At 44.3% G+C, this 16654-nt stretch overlaps 1 protein-coding gene across 2 annotated transcripts in view; it reads left to right on the top strand.

Annotated features, from left to right (window-relative positions):
• The window catches only part of ANTXR2 (ANTXR cell adhesion molecule 2), a 160879-nt gene that overhangs the window by 91518 nt on the left and 52707 nt on the right, over nucleotides 1-16654 (top strand). For both annotated transcript variants that reach the window (XM_054990122.1, XM_054990121.1), the window contains exons 15-16: nucleotides 2992-3159; nucleotides 5257-5337. In XM_054990122.1, the coding sequence (XP_054846097.1) occupies nucleotides 2992-3159; nucleotides 5257-5337 (249 nt within the window). The remainder of the gene's footprint in view (nucleotides 1-2991; nucleotides 3160-5256; nucleotides 5338-16654) is intronic.

Below are 16654 nucleotides of genomic sequence, written 5' to 3'. Positions count from 1 at the left end.
AGAATCTCAGATAGTGAGGTCTTCCATATCACCTCCTTCCTGATCTCTTTAACAGGAAGCATCGGGGCTTGAACTCAGGACATTCTGCATGCAAAGTAGATACTCTACAGCTGAATCATGGCCCTGCCCTTATGGCCCCATTCAGGAACTCTGACTTAGCAGATATAATCTTTTATGTACTTTGGGTTCAAGGACCCGTGTTCTGACTTGAGAGGTTTGCAGGTCACACTTGTGTTTCAAGGCCTTCTTGGATTCTTGAAGCTAAAATGGATTTTTGTAGTAGTTGCTAGATGCTCACTATAGCCAATTGACTTGCTTCCCCCATGATGTCAGTCTTTCTAGAATGTGTCTCTTAGCTATAGCACAATCCTAGGCATCTTTCCATCGATTTGGAAGGAACTGATTTCATCAGTTCCAGCTCCTCGGAACTTTAGTGGCTTTGAGAAAAGAGAGAGAGGCTTGTTCCAAAAGACCAGTGAGAGAGAGAGAGAGAGAGAGAGAGAGAGAGAGAGAGTTTTCAAGGCAATCTTGATTTAAAAAAAAATCTTATGGAAAAAATGATAGCTGAGTATGAGTATTTCAATTGTGGCCCAGCCAAGGAATCTAACAAGGGTGACATTATATGTGATGTTTTGCCTCTGATACAGCTAGCTGGAGTTCAAAAGAGACTGGAAGTTTGCGGTTCAGATCTCATGAACTCACTATATGGCCTAAAGGTGAATTAATGCTAGTCTGGTGCAGTGATAAGATTGTCAGCTTAGAATGGCAGAAACACAGTTTGACATCTCCATTTAGCCATGAAGCTTGTTGGGTGACCCAGGGCCCAGTCATTCTTTCCGGGCCTAACCTACCTTACAGGATTGTTGTGAATATAAAATGGGGGAGAACCTTGGGGGAAGAGGGGGTCCCATCCGTCTGTCTGTCCATTTGTTTCAAATCCACATCTGTAATATGTTAGGTAGTACAGGAAATGAGAAATCATGCAGTGATTGTGTGAATCAGCTCACTTTGTTTGCTCTCTGACTTGATTTCTTGAGGCCCATTTTTAGAATTTAGTTATATACAGGGCTTTTTTTCAGCTGGAACGCAGTGGAACGGAGTTCTGGAACTTCTTGAAAATGGTCACGTGGCTGGTGGCCCCACCCCCTGATCTCCAGACAGAGGAGAGTTGAGATTGCCCTCCGCACTGCTCAATCTAAACTCCCCTCTGTCTGGAGATCAGGGGCGGGGCCACCAGCCATGTGACCATTTTCTCCTAGGGCAACCCACTGAGTTCCACCACCTCTCTTCCCAGAAAAAAAGCCCTGGTTATATATTTTCATACAAATTTCTCACTCACAAAAACCTGGAAATGAGGAAGCTTAGAGGTATCTAGAGATACAACAAATGCGAAACTGGCCTTTGTATAACCAGTTCCCAAACCTCCTTTTCTAATCTGTTTTGATGTGAGTGATTTCTCCATTTCTAACATTGGTGCTCAGTTTTGATCTCCTCCTTATCTTGACATCCTGTTAAATGTGTTAGAATAGTCATTTTTAATGTCAAAACTAAACAAACCTTAACACACACTACAAATTGGGAGTGCTGCTACCTCTTATTGAATGTAGGTTTTACAGTGCAATCCTAAACAAACTTACACCCCTTCTAAGCCCACTGAAATCAGTGGACTTATAAATGTGTAACTCGGCTTAGGACTGTAGCCATTCCAGTTTAGAGAGATACTTGAGTTGTGGGCAGTCTGGCTCCTCCCTGTGAAAGAGTCCAGGAACCTATCCCTGGGGCACATTTATAACTCCCACTTCAAGACCCCCAAGAGAAGAAATGTCTCTTTCACTAGTGGAGATAGCCCTGATCACGTCCTTAGATTCAGCCCCAAAAGCTGTACCAGAAGTTTCTTCTCCACTTCTATACCACATCCTGAGATAGCAGAAAGTATTCTAGTCTCACTCGAGCACCCACCTCCTCAACAGACCATAGCCTCTGTAAAACAGAGCACTCTTTTCCAGGGAGGTGGGGCTCAAGACACCCCCCACCATGCAGGACAACTTGATCCATTGTTAGAGTGCAGCCCATTGCCGGGACAATGCTCCGGATGCCTTGTTGACTGATATGCTCCTGCAGGCACCCAAGCGTGGTTTAGATCCCTGCAAGTTCATCATCATGTTTTCTGTGCAGTCCCACACGGAAACTGCACGTGCGCAGGCCTGCGCATATGCAATTACCGTATGTGCCTGCACAGAAGAACACTTGATGAACAACAGTTGCAAGTTGATGCAACCCTGTTTTCATCGTCGTGTCTTCTGTGTAGTCCCACATGGAAACTGCAGATGTGCAGTTCTCACATGTGCCTGCACAGAAGAACACGAGATGAACAGCAGTTACAGGTAGGTGCCACCCTGTTTTCTTCAGCATCCTTGCCTCATGATATGCCGTGGCCAAGGACCATGGCTGTGACAGAGCATTGACATGCAGAAATTCCTGGGTTAATTCCCTAGCATCTCCCAAGTAAAAAGGTGTCTGATAGGTGGTAATGTGAAAGACCCGAGACTCTAGAGTGCTGCCGGTCAGAGAAGACGATACTGAACTTGATAGACTCGGTCTGGGGCAGCTTCAAGTCCCGTCTTATGTTCATGTCGCTGCAGGCAACTTGGTTTCCAATCACACAACTTCCCCCCAAAGTACTCTTCCTAAGGAGAAAAACATTGACATGGGGTGGGGATACGACTGTTGCAATCTGAACACATTAACTTGAGTTCTGCAGCTCCATTCCACTAGTGGTGATGGTTTCCTCCAACACAAGGAACCTTCTCCTAAGGACCGCTTCTTGTGTTGGGGAAAGCTGCTTGAACCGGAACAAAGAGCCACAGGTTTGCTTAAGCTGCGAGGTTAAATTTCTTATTTAGCAGAGAATTGCTCTCAAGTCTGATGACAATACAGAGGCCTGGCAAATAGCATTTCACAAGCTTTGATAACGGGTCTTGGTTTGCTCAGGTTCGCTGGGGTGATAAAGGATCAACCGAAGAAGGTGCCCGGCTAGAGAAGGCCAAAAACGCAGTGGTAACCGTTCCTGAAGAACCAGACGAACCGTATCAACCTAGGGCACCAAAACCCAAACCTACCTCACAGCCTGTTCAGGCGAAGTGGTACACACCAATTAAGGTACTCTTTAAATCTTCGTGCCGTTTAATGCCATGGTTAAAGCAAACAGGGGTTGGCTGTTAAACAGTTGGGCAGTCTGGAGGAGCCAGAATCATGTCTATGCTGGTTTAAGGATGCCAGGAGAAGATGTGGGTGATGACAGCCGGAGTGGTGTAGTGGCTCAAGTGTTGGCCTTGGGTTCAAATGCCGCTTGGCTACAAAATTCATTGGATGACCTTTCCCCAGTCTTAGCTTAACCATGTTATTTAAGGAGAAGAGGAGAGCCATGGGATAACAATATGCTAAGTGCATAAGTACAAAGCACATATCAAACCACATTTGAAATGCAGTGCTGGAGGAGAGTTTTGCGAATACTATGGGCGGCCAAAAAGACAAATAAGTGGGTTCCAGATCACATCAAGCCTGAATTCTCCTTAGAAGCTAAAATGACAAAACTGCAGCTACCGTTCTTTGACCACATCATCAGAAGACAAGATTCTCGGGAAAAGTCAATCATGCTAAGAAAAGTGGAAGGCAATAGGAAAAGAGGAAACCCCAAAATGAGATGGCTTGACTCAGTAAAAGAAGCCATATCCTCCAGTTTGCATGAGCTGAGCAGTTCTGTTAACGATGGGGCATTTTGGAGGTCTTTCATTCATAGGATCGCCATAGGTTGGAGGCGACTTGACAGCACGTAACACACAGGTAAATAGGTGGCAGAGGGACGCTGCGGCCAGTGCTAAAGCATACTGTGTTATATGTGCAATGTGGGTGAGGGTCCTTGGCAGCTGCAGGTAGTGGGAGCCTAGATGCTTGAACTTAGGGTATCCTTCAGTTGCTTAAATGCAGGCCCAGCTCTCTCAAGTCCCAAAGAAGTGGAGGAGAGGAGTGCAGTGTAAGCCACTTTGGGTCCTGTGAATCTCCCTGTTGGGGAGAATGGCGGGGTATAAATGAAGAAAATTAAATAAATCTAGCAATACCATACAAGAGTGTCTGTAGCCCGCTAAGATCCAGAGGAGTGAGCCGTGTTAGTCTGTAGTAGCCAAATCGAAAAGAGTCCAGTAGCACCTTTAAGACTAACCAACTTGACTGTAGCATAAGCTTTCGAGAATCACAGCTCTCTTCGTCAGATGTAGCCAGCTAAGTATCTGGAAGGGCTGCCAGGAAAGGATCAGGACAGAAAGCATTTGCGTGTGGCTGCCCAGGGTCACTTCTGAAAAGGGAAAGCAGCCTCAGTTTCTCAGTGCGTGCTACCTGTGAAAGGGAATGCGAGTGGTACGTTTTGCTAAAGTGAGGGATGGAAGGCTGACAGGCAAGTGCTGTTTTCTTAGTGTTGGAAGGCTTTAAATCTTTGAGTGCGATCCTAAAACCCATTTTTCTGGGAGTAAGCCCTATTGAGTAGGATTCTGAGTAGACCTAGTTAGGATTGCAGTGAAAAACCATTAAAAGGTGATCCCTCCCGGAAGTAAACCTTGGGGAACTTATTCAGCATTTATCAAAAATCCCTTTAAAACAGAATAGCTTTACTCAATGAGATCGTAAAGGATGTGGGATGCTGATTTCCAGGGCTTTTTTTCTGGGAAAAGAGGTGGTGGAACTCAGTGGGTTGCCCTCGGAGAAAATGGTCACATGGCTGGTGGCCCCGCCCCCTGATCTCCAGACAGAGGGGAGTTTAGACTGCCCCTAAGGCAATCTAAACTCCCCTCTGTCTGGAGATCAGGGGGCGGGGCCACCAGCCATGTGACCATTTTCAAGAGGTTCCAGAACTCCATTGCGCCACATTCCAGCTGAAAAAAAGCCCTGCTGATTTCCATATTTAATCTCCAGGCATTGTGAGGGGGAGAAGCAAAACCTCTCCAAAAGTTATAAAAGATCAGAACTTAGAATTTCCCACTCATTTAACACATTGTTAAGAACCACTTACTTAATCACACATCGCTGGCTCAATGTGTTCCCATTAAGCAGAATTTATGCCTAATAGCGCCCCATTTAAAGAGCATTCCTCGTACTGCACTGTCATTTGGCTGAAACTGCTCCCCAGGACACATCCAAGGACAGCTAATGGTTCTGAGAACGGCTGTACTGTACGCCAGCTAATCCAAAGTCTCCTCTTTGCAGGGCCGACTGGATGCGCTGTGGGCTCTGCTGAGGCGGCAGTATGACAGAGTGTCTTTGATGCGGCCGCAGCAAGGAGATGAGGTTTGTTTGCACCTGTGTGTGTTTTGAGCCGTGGGGTATCTCGTATGACTGGAGAGCTGCTATCTAGACAGCAGCTTTTGGTACGTGGGTGAGCCTGCCTACGCTGAATGGAGATTCATGGGGCTTGTATGAATCTTCACATGGTGGTGAAATGGGTGTTGAAATTGTAATGACAGCATGACAGTGGTTTGAAACAACAAGTGTTTTGTGTAATGGTGCTTTCCCGAGAACTGGCAGTGTTCACACCAATTCGTCCTGCAAAACAAAGGGAGGGTTGCACTTGAAATTATCAGAACCCTCTTAGGATGAGGCCTCTCAACAGCTTGGCACATGGAGTTGCCTTCGCATGATTCCATTTCAAGCATTTACCCCTGCAGCTTTTACGGACCTTTACGAACCTGCACAGCCTGAAGTGGAGACCTCTGTAGGCCTCTTAAGTTGACAGTATGGGGTGGGGGGTGAGTTGTTTTTGTTTCAGATTAAGGCCTCTAAGGAGGCTGTAGAAATCCCATAAAAACAGGCAACTTTGCTATCACTCTAAATTTAATTTATATGCAGTTAATGTAAACCAGAGGACTGGCGCTCATCTGTAAACCCTTGATGTGCTGGCACTTTGCATGATAACAATACAAGCATCAAAGGACACCTGGCTTTATTCTACCTTTTCCATTATTATTATAAGGTAAAGGTAGTCCCCTGTGCAAGCTCCGAGTCATTACTGACCCATGGGGGGATGTCGCATCACAATGTTTTCTTGGCAGATTTTTGTTACGGGGTGGTTTGCCATTGCCTTCCCCAGTCATCTACACTTTACCCCCAGGAAACTGGGTACTCATTTTACCGACCTCGGAAGGATGGAAGGCTGAGTCAACCTTGAGCTGGCTGCCTGAACTCAGCTTTTGCCATGATCGAACTCAGGTTGTGAGCAGAACTTGGACTGCAGTAGTGCCGCTTACAACTCTGTGCTGATGATCCCAAAAAGTGGTATAAAATTTCTGTGCATTTTGAAGACCCTGGGGAGGGGGCTGAGCATTCTGGGAAAAGGAGACATATTTGCAGCACTGATGTGATTCACAGGAATAAATTTGGTTATTCCATTTGACTTTTACAAAGAATATGAAAAATAGACCTCCTCTGAAATGAGAACAAATGGATGAAGTTGTTGGGATACAACTTTAACTATCCAAGATGTTGTGATAGCACCACCAGGCTCTGGACTGAATCCCATGGACTTGTTCCAGTAGGGGTGGTGCTTTTCAGCTCCTCCTGTAACAAAGGAGGACTCCTGGCTCTAGCAGAAAGTACCACCACTGTGGAAGAAGTCCGCAGAATGCAGTCCTTTGTCTTTGAAAGTCGATGAATTAGGGCTGCAATGCTTATCTGTTTATCAGTTACTTTGAGCGAATTAAACTTTCTGATCAACTTTTAAGGTGTTCTGACTGATCAAATGGCATTTTTTTAAAAAAAGCTATTTTTAATACAAGTACTTTGGGGAAACCGAGAGTAGCATCCTCAAGAGGCATTCATCCTTCTCTCTTACACAGGAGAGAATAGATCCAGAGGAGTTAGCCGTGTTAGTCTGTAGTAGCAAAATAGAAAAGAGTCCAGTAGCACCTTTAAGACGAGCCAACTTTACTGTAGCAGAAGCTTTCGAGAACCACAGTTCTCTTCTTCAGATGCAGGAGAGAATGCCTCTTCTAAGAATGTGTCTGCTGTGATTTTATTTATTTATTAACATTGTTTATAGTCTGCCTTTCTCACTGAGACACAATGCCGTGTTTGTACGATCCAAAACCAGGTTTTTTTTCACCGCCACTATTTTTGTTCACTTGCAAGTGGGGAGTAGAACCAGTCAACTGAGCAATTAAAACCCGTATTGTTAAGTAGGATTCCTTTAACTGTACAACAGCCCTGCAATCCATACAACAGTGGTCATCTGTTTGTGAATCAGGGCCCTCTTTGTATGCACATTGGGAAGAACAGCAGAGACGGCAAGGTGAGGTCATTCAGCTTTGGAAAGGATTCCTCCGTAACTGATTTCTGGCCTGTTGCCCAGCTTGTGTTTCCTGTCATAGGCTCTCTTGGTCTTCCTCCTATGGTCCTGTCTTTGAAACCGGTGAAGTCATAACTCTGACTTCTCCTCTTCCTGAGGTCATAACTCTGACTTCCTTTCTTCCTGTCACATGACTTATACATCATATGACTTCCTGTCGTGTTCTTGCAACTCCCATGCTGCTGCTGATGGGTTAAAGGTGGATCCAAGGCCTGTAAAGGTTGAAGACCATTGGAATAGAAATAGTAGCTGCTTGAAATAATAGTGAATTTGGATAGAGACTGGATGGAGGAAGAGTTGCCAGCCAGATGTATAAATGTCAGGAAACCAGTCCACCCCCACAGATGATGGAACTGGTCCATTACACTGCACACTGGTGTGATCCCATGAAAATAAATAAGAAAAAAACACTTTGCCCTCCTCTCTCTTAATGCATATGCCAAAGGAATGTCTTCTGCACTAACATTTCTGCCTGCTACAGATAAACCATTTTAAATATTGATTGCCTTTTATTGGACCTGCCTGATTTCAGCAGTCCCAGAAAGAGGTGATCTTCTGCATGCTTCTTGAATGACCAGAAATAAAAAGAGATCAACTTTGAGATCATCAGGAAACAGGACTTCTGATAGCTCTTAAACAAACAAAAACAAAACCCACACACCTCTCCCTGGGCAGGTGGTACTTGATCTGGTTAAAAAGACTGGAGACAGAAAGCAAGATGGAATGAAGCTGTGGTCCAAAGCAAGGTCAGTGGTTCGGCTTTCGGCTGAGTGCTAAACACAGTAATCGTCTTTTGGATGTGACTTGTGGTGCTGTAAGAACGCAGCTTCTATTTGGAAAACAGCATGTTTTATACCCCGAAGGGAAATCGACTCATTTATTCATAAGTTCCTCCGTACAGATCTGCTGCAATACCTCGTGTGAGTACGAATCAGTAAACAAAGCCACGCACGTACAGAACTGCCATGATAAATAGCAAATGAAGCAAAATAGGTTCTTCTCATGTTGTTTAGGTTTGCCAAAGAATTCACATTTGAATTCAAGATCTTGATCAAACTACTAGAACTGAAGGATGAAGGATCAAGGAAGAAAAGGTGGCCTTTTCTTCTTCTTCATCCTCTTTTTTTTTAATGCACTCTTTTTCTTATGAACGCCAGCTATTAATACCACGCTGGACCAATTTGAGGGCTGCCTGCCGTGGATCGCAGAGGCTTTGATTGTGGACGGAACTCCTTGGAGTCATAAATTTTTCAGCCAGCAATCGGTGAGGTGAGCGAGGTTTGTACAGGTGTGAGCTAGCAGGTTGTCTTAGACATCTGTTCTGAGCAGAGGCCCGGTTCCACAGCAGCCTGCAGTGCGGCTTCTGGATTGTCAGCAGATGTAGGAAAGAATGGAAGAACAGTGTTTTTTTGGTCTCACATTTGCTGCCTGAGGGGGGGCTGAAACACCAAAGGTAGAGTGGGGGTGGACACAGCTGCGCTCCCAAACATGCCTGAGGCACAAAAAGAAGAGATCTAATGTAGTTTGACTCTGTTGTAGTGGGGAGACGAGGACAGAGAGCCACATCAGAGACAACTTAGCGGGGCAACATCTGCCTCCAAGTTTCCAGGGAGTGACAAGGGACAGCAGGTAAAGATCCACGTCTCCACTCAAACAGCCCACATTAAACTGTGAACTCTTTTGAAGGCCTTCCATCAAACATTGCCGGAGTCCGCAGCAGGAGTCTGCGTTTTTGTTTTTCAAAGCAGTGTTTTGGGGTGGGTGTTGATTGTATAATTTTTATTTTTATTTTTTTGCTGGCGTGCGAACAAGGTAATTTATAAATGATGCATCACCACACATCCTTGCTGTTTGTTTAAAGTCAGGGGAGAAAAGAGGGGAGAAGAAAGAGCAATAATACTTTGGGGGTTGTGCTGTGAAAAAGCGAATTAATTCTTAGAAGTGCTTCTTGGATTTAATTGGGGTTATGTTAACCTTCAGACCACATCACTTCACCGAGGTGGTCGACAGGCTCCGTTTTAGTGCAGTCCCACTGATGTCTTGCTGTGCCATGGCAGAAGATGTTGTCCACTGTTTCCCCCACCCCTACAGTTCTTACTTCAAGAAGTTTCCAGCAAGCAACCGACGGAAACTTGGCATGGAGTTGAACAGGCAAATGAGAGTCCTTTGCTCCTTATCTAAAAGGCTCCTGCGTTTTGATTTGTGAGTCTCAGATTCACAGAGAGTCTCAGAAAGTTGCCAGATTTTTGCAGAGCCTTCTGTTATTATTTTTCCCCATTTAGTTCCCCCGGCGTTTGAATCTCACTGCTGTGTTTGATCCTGAAAGTGCTTAAGCATCTTGTGTAATTAAAAAAGATACTTCATTCAGCATTTTGTTAGTGTAATGGCTGGAGACGAGTGTAATGGCTGGAGGCCCCAGGTCTTTGCAGAACGTGGTTTGGGCTACTTACTGATAGAATCAAGTTTACAGAGTAGACTTGCAAGATTTGTGCCTAAGGAAAATCCAAAACAAGAAGTGGACTCTGGTGGGGGACAAGTCTCGTGAAAAATATGAGTGGGCAGACTCAGGAATCTGGAAAACCTTTCGTTACTGTACAAGCTACAAGGTCACCCTTTTCCTCTTGCGGAGTATTCTGGAAGGCTGAGTTCAGTAGCAACAAAACGTAACTGGATAATTTTGGCAGTGTTGTGAAGAAAACTCCTGTATCTCCCACCATTGTGTTTCATTATGGAACTGTGAACCCTCCCTGTGCTGAGCAAGAACCCAGTTGTTGATTGCATGATAACTTATCCCAGGTTGAATGAGGCAGCCTGGGATTGAGGTTCAAGGATTTGCTTCAACTGTGATTTTCACATCTAAATTTGCTAATCAGAGTCAAGGAAGTGGGTGGTGGCTTTAAGATGTGGATTGAGTTAACCAGCACTTTATTCGAAGCTCAATATTGGTTGGAAGAGTTGGCTTGTGTCCACATGGAAGTTCTGTTCTCCTGGTATCCAGGCTGGAATGTGTGTGTCTGTCTGTGTGTAGCATACACACTATATTGTCCTCTAATCATTCACCATCGTATCAATTGATTGATTGATTGATTGATTAATATCATTTATAGTCCGCCTTTCTCATTGAGACTCAAGGCGGATTACACAATGTGAGATTAGTGCAGTCAGTATCAAGAACATTTCCATAAACAATGCCATAGGGTAAATAGATACAAGTTCACAAAGACATGGCATTAACAGGAATCCAGTGCAACATAGTGGTGATGTCTATGGTTTCTAACTCATTAGCGGATCATCTGAGATCCCTTGCCTACAATATGGCCCTCCTATCGGAGTAAAAAACCTTTTTTGAATGATTCAGTTTTGCATCCTTTGCAGAAAGCCAGGAGAATGGGGGCTCTCCTGACCTCCTCAGGCAGGCCATTCCGCAGGGTAGGGGCCACCACAGAGAAAGCCTGTGCATGGGCTTGCTCTTGATTTCGCCAATGTGCAGGGTGGTCTTGTTTTTCCCCCTGCTTTGCTGCAATATTACCCAAACCTAGATTGATACAGGCCGAATCCACACTCACTCACCATCCACTTATCTTGCGCAGTCGTGGCAATCGGGTTCATTCCACTACCATGCTGTGCATCTTCACATTCACCCTTCCATTGCGTCTTTATGGCGCAATCAGTTCTCCACACGCCACTGAGTAAAGCGTCACAGTGGGCGGTTCCATCCTCCGCCGTCAGAATTGACAGCGCTCGTCACTTCCCCCCCCCTTTTTTAAAAAGGGTCAATTATCCAGTATACCGATATCTTGACTCCAGTGACCGTTTCTTTTCGCTGCTCACTACGGTTGGTTTACCGGTATACTGACCTTTATGCACTGTGGAAAAAAAGGGGAGAAAACGGATTTCCGCCAATATCACGTGGTTTTGAGGGAAGGCGCAATAGTGGTGCGGTGATGGCGGGGAACACGCGGAATGGGAAAGCGTGTGAGTATCTGCATGAATAGCGCACCGCTTGAGAAAAAGGCGCAGAAACAAAAAGGAAGTGTGGATTCGGCCACAATGTTTTTGGAAAGATTGCAGCCCAAGCACATTTGCATGCCATGTGGATAGGAAAGTGCATTTATGAAGGCCCTCCTCATGTTGGTGCCATTTTCCTTGACTGCCCGTTTCCCTCCACCCATGTGCCACTGGGGGCCATCGAGGGGACCTTTAAAAAACCTGGTAATTGCTACACTAACATTAGACCAATCTAGTGGGCTGACCACCATATAGCATTAACCTCTGGATGCGTGCCATCTGTCTGAACGCTGCTTGCATAGGTATTGTTATAGTTAAGAATCAGCTGTTGTTTAGTCATTAAAGATTCCACTGGGACATGGTGCACTGTTTTAGGCATGCTGGGATGTTGAAGAAAGACCATTGGAGACCTCTTCAACAAGGTGATCATGACTTGGATGCAAAAAGGATGTGGGATAATGTCTATTAAGGATAATGAAGGGTGTTTTTTCTGGGTGCATTATTAATCTTCCCTACCTGAGCGCTGCTGTTAAAGCAGTTTGGTATAGAGCCAGTTTGGTGTAGAGTCAGTTTGGTGTAGTGGTTAACAGCGGCAGGACTCTAATCTGGAGAACTGGGTTTGATTCCCTACTCTTCCGCTTGAAGCCAGCTGGGTGACGTCAGTCACAGCTCTCTCAGAGCTCTCTCAGCCCTACCCACCTTACAGGGTGATAGTTGTGAGGATAGTAATAACATACTTTGTAAACTGCTCCAAGTGGACCGTAATTTATCCTTAAGGGCAGTATATTATTATTGTTGTTATAAAGATTAATTTACTGTTATTATAAAGATTAACTTGTTGTTATAAAGATTAATTTAGCTACAATGAAAAACTGTAGAAAGTTGAATTGGTTTAATTATTCAGCTTCCCTCTCAACAGTAACATATTCATTGCCACTGGATATTATTGGGCCACCCCAGCACAAAGTAGATTAGAACAAAACAGTTGCATTTAATCAGAAGGATGCTTGCAGAGACCGAAACGCCTTCCATATCTATATTTGACTATTCTCCATCGTTAAATGCAAACTCCCTGATTCCAGCACCGCTATTATGACCTGTTGGGAACTGACGTGCTTTATGTTAATGCTGAGTATCTCATTAGTCCAGTTTACAGAAGGGCTTGCTACCCGTCCAGAGACGGCAAGTAGAAAGCTGACAGTTTAATTCAGTTGCTCCTCTCCAGAGGAGACGTGACAGCTTTAACTGTCTTGTGCACCCAGATTTATGAACTAGTTCTACGCTCTTAACCAGATTAGTTCCTTTTCCATTAACTGTAGAAAATAGGGCAGCTGTCCGAGCGGCTGGTTGTAAATTCGATAATGTCTGCTGTGATAATCTGTAGGCTTTTCAGATGGGGAAGGCATCAGATAACAGGATTAAAGTTTCACGACCCACGGTTTTCACAGCCTGCAAGGAGGGTACCAGGAGAAGGGGGCACAGGGGAGGAGGCAGGGGCGCGTTCAGGGAATGGAGAGCAACTTCTGGCATTAATCTTAATTGATTGCCGAGAGGTTTTAATCTGGGTTATTAATTAGGAAAGCCCTTAACACACTGTCTGCATAGGAGCGTCAGATGCTCTTTTGAGAATTAGGTTGTGTATAATATATTGACGGGGTAGAACAAAAGCCCATATTGCATGAAGGGTTTTGTTGACTGCACGTGTCTATGTAAAATATGAACAAAATTTGATCAATATTGACGTTCACATGTGAATGCTGAGAATACCAGATTAATTCCATAGATATGTATCTCCCATTTTTTGTTACATACGCCAAGTGAAGGTTACCAAGACTGACCAGTGCAGCTCTGAGTTTTGAGACCTCTGAGAGGTTTGTTGGGATGTAGAGATTCTTACCATGCATTCTAAGATAGATATACAAACAGAACAGCCGCACTGTTGCTCTCGGGGGGCCAGTATCAAGCATTCTGGTTTCCTCAACACATTCATTGCTGATGTTGTGATATTCTTTGCCTTTTTTGTGTACCTGGCGCCTTCCCTCACGTATAGGCCTTCAGTTAACTGTGGGAGTCCTGCCCCATAGCAGCTGTAGCATGCATGTCCGTACTGGTTATAGGTGAACCATGCATACTTATCCTAAATAGTTTCATTGAGATTATTATTGTTATTTTATTATTTATTTATTAGTTTACTTAATTTATAGCCCTCTTTCCCCACGAGTGGGCTCAGGGCAGGTTACTGCAATAGATAAAATTATAGTAAATAAAACAATAAAATCACAAACTCATTTATCACAGCATAGTTTCCAGTATCCTAGACAGGGCCCCCTTCCCTTTCTCGTGTCATCATACACATAAGAAACCATGGAGGTGTGAGTTAATAAACTAACAGTGCAACCAACCCTATGGAGAGTTACTCCAGTCTAAGGCCATTGACTTCAGTGGGCTTAGACTGGAGTAACTCTGCATAGGATTGCACTGTAACTCTAACTCCTCATGCGAGAGGAGGACAGCTTAGCCTAAGAAAGAGCTAAGTGTACTTGCCCATTAATGTTAGGAGGTTTTCCTTACTTAAGGGATTTCTTGGGTGGCAAGGCCATCTAATACCCGTCCCCCAATAATGGCTCTTGTTTATATTCTTCTCATTATGTAACGCTGAAGGTTGTAAGGTGCTAACTAGGTAATCCCGTGTCACTGGGTACCCTACTTCATTCTCAACGCAGCACAGGCATTTTTAATAATCCAAACACTTCCTTGGCAAGAGGTTGGCTACAACAGTGGTCTACATCCTTTCTAGGCTAGGGACCCACTCAGTTGTAAGCATGTGACACTAGTCATGTGACAGGAAAAGGAGGAGACAGAGTTATGATGACCTCACTAATGGCACAGCAAAATAAAACCCTGAAGTGGAGAATCCATGTCCCTGTTCCTAGAAAACTGAGAGGATTCTGTTTACAAGTTAACAAGTTGGACATGAGGAGGGACAATCTTCTGCCCTTTCAAGGATTTGTTGACCTCCCTGACTACCCTCAGGGACCATGCGGGGGCAGATTTGAGAAACAGTTTGAGAAACACTGTCCCCGCCCCAGTGCTAGGGCAGCCATCCAGGAATGATTTCTTTATTTAGATTGTTTTAATTGTTTAATGTGGCTTACAATAAATTTAAAACACATACAATCAATAAAAGCAATAAAAATAATCTATAATAATTTAAAATAACTCCAAAAAATCATAAAGCAGCCCCAAAACCAGCATTAAAAAGAGAAACAACGCAGCAGCAATGTGTGAATAAAAATCAAGGCACCGTCAAAATCTGCATAAAATCCATAAAAGAGAGTCAGCCAAATAAAATGGTACGGGTAATATATGAGGCAATAAAAACAGGAAGAGGAAGAAACAACTTGAGTATAAGTAAATAAGGATCATTCTGGTTACAAGGCATTACACCCAAAGGGACTTACTTGATGATAATTTATGCCTCCATTAGGTTACATTTCTAAGCAGCCATTAAAGCATGACATGTAAGCATACTGCAAGCACAGAGTACACGAGAAACACTTGCAGATGAACATTCAGAGCTTACTGATACTCGTACTGAAGAAAGTCGGGTCAGAACCCAATCGGGTAGCAGCTCAAAATGGAACTAGAGATCGTCTCACCTTACTGTCCAAGAAATGTCTGATGGCATCTGAACCAGTGAATTTGTGTAGGATTTTGAACAATATGTTTACATGTATTGCCCTGATAGTGTATAAATCGCCCTTCTCTTCTGATGCATGTGACTTGTTCACTGTGGTCATCATGTCTCCTGAAGCCACCGGGTTGGATCCAGCAATCTTGTCAGCAGAAGACATTTATGGTCATGGATCTTCTCCGTTTTCCTCCAGCGCCCAGCCATTTCCGACTCCGGGAAAGAAAGAAAAGGGGACAATATAATCCTTCCTACCTCTTCTATCAGTGCAGTACCCCCTTTCCCCCTCCTCTCTGCAGCCCACTGAGCACCATGGCTGTTACTCCATGCAGGTCCTGTGACCCTGGGTATCACCTTTCCTAGGGTCAGAAATGGGTGCTGGGGGGAGGGAAAAGTGGGGCAGATCAGTAATCTTTGTGCATGTGGATTGCTGGATCCAACCCATCATACTGTTTGACCGTGGAGCTAGGATGTGTGGGGAGTTACGTACCCAGGCACTTAAGGATTCTTCAGAGCATCACAGTAGAAGTTATTTGGCCCAGACCGCCCCCCTCCACACACACACAAAATTGAATACGGACCTCACAAAAGGAGACAATGAAAGATTTGCACACGGGATTAAAGGGGAACTACAAAATTCTTCGGAAGTTTACAGGCTTAAGGATGTTAACAGATTGCTCAGAAAGAGGAAGGCTTTTCAGAGAGACCTAAATGGAGAGTTTGTTTCAGGCAGGCATTTAGGAAAAAAAAATCCAATTTTACTACTTCTCGTCTTTTTATTATACTCCTATAACTCTCAATGATTTTATTATTTTCACAATTAATTTTTGCATGCTCAAAGCCCATATTAATGAAGTACGGTTTCATTAAGATATTAAAAGTGGAGGGAGGGAGAAATATTAAAAAGCTGAGTTATTAACATTTTGAAATTACCAAGTGTGCTCACCAAGTACGGTTTTCATCACAAAATCTGAATTGACTCCTGTGTTTTTCTCGCATCTACCGGGGACGTTTAAGCCTATCTTGTTGATCTGTTTCTTCAAACCTGAATCTGCTTCAAAAGGGGAACTGCTCTAGAAAATGACAAACTTGTGCCAGCTTTTTCAGTTGTATCGAATGAGATGTTCATGGAAAATGAGGCACTCAGATATGGTGAAGCTGGCAGCTTGACTGTTGAGCTGCTCCTTGAGCCACTGCATCTCCTTGTCTTGTGGTACTTTAAAGGCTTTTAAGTTTTTTTTTTAGTGTAAGCTTGTGTAGACCAGAGCCTACTTTGTCGGTTGCATGTAGGTTAACTGGGTTAGTCCTCTGTATCCAGGGGTCATTTCGTAGAAAAAGAGCTGGAGGAACTCATTAGCATAACCTATTAGCATATGCCAAGCCCCTTGCCATCACCGGAAGTGTGTCATTGGCATAACTGATTTGCATATGCCACACCCCTGACATCTCCTATCCTGGCTGTTTTGGACCCAATCCTGGCCATTCAGGGCCAAAATTGGGCCCAAAATGGCAAAAAGGGGCTGAAAATGGCTGAAAAGGGGCCCAAAATGGTCAGGATTGGGCCG

Source organism: Eublepharis macularius, chromosome 10 (assembly GCF_028583425.1).
Source record: "Eublepharis macularius isolate TG4126 chromosome 10, MPM_Emac_v1.0, whole genome shotgun sequence".
Taxonomy (NCBI): Eukaryota; Metazoa; Chordata; class Lepidosauria; order Squamata; family Eublepharidae; genus Eublepharis; species Eublepharis macularius.
The sequence above is the reverse complement of the archived record's forward strand: the minus strand, read 5'-3'. Positions and strand labels throughout refer to the sequence as shown.